The sequence below is a fragment of the Panthera tigris genome, chromosome B2, assembly GCF_018350195.1.
Source record: "Panthera tigris isolate Pti1 chromosome B2, P.tigris_Pti1_mat1.1, whole genome shotgun sequence".
Classification (NCBI taxonomy): domain Eukaryota; kingdom Metazoa; phylum Chordata; class Mammalia; order Carnivora; family Felidae; genus Panthera; species Panthera tigris.
Window position 1 is genome coordinate 42,150,325 of NC_056664.1, and position 6,000 is coordinate 42,156,324.

Genomic DNA, 6,000 nt, shown 5'->3' on the forward strand with positions numbered 1-6,000 from the left:
TTCCAAACTCATTTTACGAAGTCTGCATTACCCTGATACCAAAACTAGACAAGGACACTGCCAGAAAACATAATTACAAGCCAATATCCCTGATGAATATAGGTGCAAAAATCCTCAACTATCAGCAAAACAAATTAAACATTACATTAAAAAGATCATACATCATGAGCAAGTGGGTTTATTCCAGGGATGCAAGATGCTCCAACATCCACAGATCAATGAATGCGATCTACCACATTAACGGGATGAAGGATAACAATCATGATCATCTCAACAGATGCAGAAAAAGCATTTGGTAAAATTCACCATCGTTTCGTGATACAAGACTCTCAACGAATTGGGTACAGAGGGAACATACCTCAACATATGTTCAAACGTAATCTTTCTTATGAGTAATGTTTAATTTTTCCAGCATGTTATCCATTTCTTTTAGGTTTTCAAATTTATTTGCATACAATTGTTCCAAACAATTTCCTGTCTTCTTTCACTTGTTTCTCCCTTATCGTTAATTTTGTGTGTTGGTGCTTTATTCCCCCTTTTCTTCATTAGGTTAGATAGTGGTTTGTGTATTTGTTATTTTTAAAAAGCAGCTTTAAAAATTGTATTCTCTTTTTATACTGTCTCTTTCTCTGTTTTTAAAGCATCAATCTTTGCTTCTATTGTTATTATTTTCTTCTTTCTACTCTTTTGGTTTATTTTTGTTCTTTTTCCATTTTTTTAAAAAGTAATCTCTACACCCTATGTGGGGCTCGAACTCACTCTGAGATCTCATTCTGAGGTCAAGAGTCACATGCTCTACTGACTGAGCCATCTAGGAACCCCATAAGTAAACTGATCACTTTTATATTATTTATTTTTATTATTTATTTTGAGAGAGAGAGAGAAAGAGAGTGAGCATGACTGAGGGAGGGGTAGAGAGAGGGAGAGGACAGAGAATATCCCAAGCAGTCTCCACACTATCAGCGTAGAGCCTGATGACAAAGGTCAAAGTCACGTGGGGCTCAAACTCACAAACTGTGAAATCATGACCTGAGTCAAAACCAGGAGTCTGATGCTTAACTGACTGAGCCATCCAGGTGCCCCTATTTATGTATTTAAGTTTATTTATTTTGAAAGAGAGAGAGAGAGAGAGAGAGAGAGAGAGAGAGAGAGAAAGGCAGAGAGAGAGGGGGACAGAGGATTCAAAGTGGGCTCTGCACTGATAGAGATCCTGCTGCAGGGCTCGAACCCATGAACTATGAAATCATGACCTGAGCGGAAGTTGGATGCCTAACCAACTGAGCCACCCAGGTGCTATGAAAGCACCTCTGACCACTGCTCTCCTTTTATTTTACAAATTTTGAGGTGTAGATTATCCTTACTTTTTAAAAGAATTCTGTGTTGGTCTTTTCCTTTTGACTAAAGAATTACTTAATAGACTTAAAATTTCCAGGTGGAAGAGCTTTTGGATTTTTATTTTGCAATTCATTTTTACTTTTATTACCCAATGATCAGAAGATATTGTTTTTATTATTTTTAGTTTATGGAACTTGCTGACTTTTCATTGTGACCGAATACATGCTCAACACGGGGACTGTCTCTCTATGCATTTGAAGGTGTATCTATTTCATCAGGCTGCAAAGTTAGATACAAACCCAGAAGATTTATCTTTTTTTTAACAAAATTTTTTTTGTAATGTTTGTTTATTTTTGAGACAGAGAGAGACAGAGCATGAACGGGGGAGGGTCAGAGAGAGAGGGAGACACAGAACGTGAAGCAGGCTCCAGGCTCCGAGCTGTCAGCCCAGAGCCCAATGCGGGGCTCGAACTCACGGACCGTGAGATCATGACCTGAGCCGAAGTCGGACGCTTAACCGACTGAGCCACCCAGTCGCCCCCAGAAGATTTATCTTTTTGATTAAAATTGTTCATTTGACCTAGCTAGGACTGAAAATGGGTGTGTTAATTGTATGCTAATATTAATGTATTTCTATCTATATTGTTAAGTATAGCCATTAACATTATAAAAATATCTTATTAGACAAACCGAAACCAGACTTTAAAGAACAAATTGATGGTTACCAGAAGGGAGGTGGGTGGGAGATGGGGGAAATGGGTGAAGGGGATCAAGAGTATACTTATCTTGATGAGCATTGAGTAATATGTAAGTGCTGAATCACTGTATTGCATACCTGAAATGAATATAACATCCTATATTAACTAGATTAGAATTAAAATAAAAAAATCTTCTTTTTCTCACTTAATGCTTTTTGTCTTACATTATACATTGCCAGATATTAAGATTACAACTCTTACTTTGTTTTGTTTGCATTTACTGATATACCTTTCCCATTCTTTTGTTTTTAGACTTTCAAAGCACTTTGGTCTAGGTCTGTCTTATAGACACAGAGTTGGATTTTTGCTTTGTGAGCTGATCTGAAAAATTTTGTCTTTAATAGGTGAATTAAGATCTTTTGCATTAATGATTCGGCAGATTTGTTTCAATTCTATCCTAATATTTTGTTACATTTATTATGTGTACTATATTATTTTTACCATGGTGGTTTTGTTCGAGAGATTCTTTTCTTTTAAAGCTTATTTATTTTGAGAGAGAGAGAGAGCACGCGAGCAGGGGAGGTGCCAAGAGAGGGAGAGAGAGAATCCCAAGCAGGCTCTGTGTTGTCAGTGCAGAGCCCGATGTGGGGCTCAAACCCACAAACTGTGAGATCATGACCTGAGCTGAAGTCAAGAGTGGGACGCTTAACCGACTGAGCCACCCAGGCCCTCCTTGTTCTAGGGATTCTTTATGCTAGAATCGTTCTGTACTGCTCTTCATCCTGCTGGTCTTATTTGGGCTTCTCCTACTGGTTTGTCAGCTTTACATGATGCCCTTGACTCCCAACTATTACCTACGTGGTAATACCCCGTTCCTTGTTGCAGGAACTTCCACATCCCTAGCAGGTGTATTGGGCCATTTTCCCAGTCATGGTGCATTTCTCCCTAAATGGATGGAAATCAAAGCTGCTTAAAAGATTAAAAAAAAAAATTCTTCATCTTCTTTCTCTGACTCATCCCAGGAGTCACAATTCCTGGTACCTCTTGGAACATACACAGTGTGGCCCAGCATATGTCCTTTCAAATCCCAACAGACTTGGGAGGATGCTGGCTGTCAGCGTTAGAAAAACAGAGGGCATGCTCAGGTGGGATTCTGAAGAATTCTGAAAGGACTGTTTACAGATGTGTGAAGCAGTCGAGGGAACTCACATGGAAGGGCGAAGCATCCAGGGGCTCCCACCAGTGGGCAGCTCTTACCACTCACGTGTCTGAGCAGCAGGAAGAGTGATCTTGTCCCCCCTGTGTGGGGGGAGGTGGAGATGGGCTGTCTGGAAGGGGTTGTGGCAGTGGAGAGTGCACTCACTGCCAGAACCGAGGTGCCTCAGGAGATGAGCAGGAGTAGAGAAGCTAGGTGAGAAATACCCCAACCTCTCTCTCTTCTGGCTTTCTGGTCTCTTACTGGTGTCTCCCATTAGCTAAGCCCAGCTCAAAAGTGAGGGCACAGAGGAATCAAGGTGATGCAAGTTGCAGGGGTCAGCTCCCTGGGCAGAGAAGGGCAGAAAAGAGATCTGGGTTTGGAGGGAGGGGCAAATGCAGAACAACTTCACATGGTGTTTCGTCACTGATCTCCTAAATCGGAGGCCTTCTTACTTCGGAGGATGTAGTACCTTATCCACTGAACGTGTCTGTGCATTTTGCTTTAGACAAACTCAAACTCAGGTGTTGTTTTCTTCCTGCAGCTTGCCTTTCTGGGTGAAGGAGAAGGCCAACAGGCTGAAGACCGAGATAAGAGAGGTGGAGGAGCTTGACAATTGGCACCCAGCGGTCCCCTTGGTGCACAGTTTATTCCCTGCTGGTGGGTTAAAGAACCTTCAAAGAATAGTATAAAACTGGAGGCAAGCCCAGAAGAGCAGGCTTTTGAGAGGCTTCGAGGTGGAGAGGAGAGAAGGCAAAGCCTCTCCCAGAGTGGATGGTATCTTTTGCCCCACACCGTGGTCCCTTGGGCTGCTGTTATCATGGCCATGCATCACTGGTTGAGTGTGTTGGTTGAGCACCATTAGTCTTGTAATGGGGCACAACCTTCAACTCCGTGCCTCTGTCCACAGGTTCTTTGGATTCGCCAAGACAATCCTAAGCAGAAACAGGCCCACAGAGCATGCACTGACTGTACTCTCGAGAGCCTCTTCCGATTGGTCGCCTCTGTCAGTGTGATTGCTCTAAGTCAAATGTTTGACTTTGATAAGTAATCACTGTGCTTTGCCTTTTTTTTTTTTAACTCTATGTTCTGAAAACCTTCAAACTTACAGAAAAGTTGTGAGGATCATACAATGAACAAATACCTACACGTCCTTCACTTAGAATTCACCGTGGTTAGCCTTTGTCAGAATTTGTGCGTTCTTTCTCTCTCTTTCATTCCTGTTATTATTTCGAAGAATTGTTTGAGAAGGAGTGGCAGACATCATCACCCTATGCTCCTACGTACTATATACTTCGATATGCATCTCCTAAGGTCAAGGATATGTGCCAACAGTTGCAATACAAAATAACAAGTTCGGGGAACCTAACATTGATAACAATTCTCTGACGGTCCACCTTCAGTTTTAGTCAGTTAAATTTCGTTTTCCAAGAATGCCCTCATATCAATGGTAAAATGCAGCCGTCAGCTTTAGTTTGGTAAAACTATTCTCATTAATACCATTCGAGACTTTCTCTACTATTCACGTGGTACATGTCAGAAAAATGTGAAGGCTGGATCGCCACGGGCGATTCATACCATTGCCCCTGTAACTCCCTCCCTCCCTCCTGTATTTGTTTGACCACACAGCCAAGCAGGACGAGAGCTCAGTGAGTGCCAGTCGTGAGCCTTAGGGCCTTTCATCGATCAGGCGAGAAGCAAATATTTGGAAGAAAAGATAGGAATAAAAGCCAACCCCATACATTCAGGCTGTGACCCTCGGCGGTCAAGCCAGTGGCTCAGCATCTTTATAGCCGATCTCCTTTACTAAGGAGACCCCACTGGCTGGCTCGCGAAACGTTAAAGCGCAAAGAGAGAACTGGGGGCCATGCTGAGACTCCAAATTGTTCGAGACACGAGACACGACTTCTTTCTCTGTGAAAACATTGTCTCCAGAGGTAGCCAATAAATGAAGTAAATGAGGTGGGTTTAGAACGGAGTACGTTCTTGCTGTCTTTATACACACCTTTGAATCGACTAGAAGACAACATGGTGGGCACAGCCAGCAACTGTGTCTGGCCACTCTTTGGGTTAGCATCAGCATACCTCTGCGCTGGTTCCCTTGCCCCTGGGACACAAAGCTCACCGCTGTCCCCGACAAAAATCCACAATAAACAAACAAACAAACAAACAAACAAAACCAAATAATTTAGAAAAGGAAGAAAAAGAGGCTGCCAACAAATTTTCTCAAAGACACCTACTCCTGTAAAAGAGAACTTTTGTGCTTCTGTTGTTTAAAATGTAAAAAATTCAGTGGCAACCACCTGTGTTGGAGGGATAACGGAGAACACGATATAGATGCAAAAAAGGATTCTGCAGGAATTTCCAGGTGGGATTATCCAGGTGGACCAGGAAACTGCTCTCAGAGGGGACCCTGGTGTTTTGGAGGGAAGGAGTCCTATATAATAAAGGTATTGAGAAAAACACCCAGAGTACAGTTTTGGAAGATGTATAGCGGCCTCAAGATTTCAAAGAGGTCTATATCATTCCTTTTTTTTTTTTTTTAGGTCTGTTTAGTTTTGAGAGAGAGAGAGAGAGAGCGAGTAGGGGAGGGGCAGAGAGACAGGGAGACATGGAATCCCAAGCAGGCTCCAGGCTCTAGGCTGTTAGCACAGAGCCCGACGCAGGGCTCAAACTCACAAACCTTATGGGGAGAGTAAGGCATAGACTAAATGGCCAAATGGCAAAAATATGTGGGTGTCCTAGCTGTCCCAGTCATTTCTTCCTAGGCAC

The 6,000-nt window shown here is 42.5% G+C and overlaps 1 protein-coding gene across 7 annotated transcripts in view; it reads left to right on the forward strand.

Annotated features, from left to right (window-relative positions):
• SPATS1 (spermatogenesis associated serine rich 1) overlaps positions 1-5,693 on the forward strand; it is a 28,010-nt gene extending 22,317 nt beyond the window's left edge. For 6 of the 7 annotated variants that reach the window (XM_042986470.1, XM_042986474.1, XM_042986476.1 and 3 more), the window contains 2 exons: positions 3,773-3,888; positions 4,858-5,693. In XM_042986470.1, coding sequence (XP_042842404.1) covers positions 3,773-3,888; positions 4,858-4,901 — 160 coding nt within the window. In that variant the 3' untranslated portion in view covers positions 4,902-5,693. Of the gene's footprint in view, positions 1-3,772; positions 3,889-4,138 lie in introns of all 7 variants that reach the window. The other variant, XM_042986473.1, reaches the window with a different exon arrangement.
• Positions 5,694-6,000: the final 307 nt, after the last annotated feature.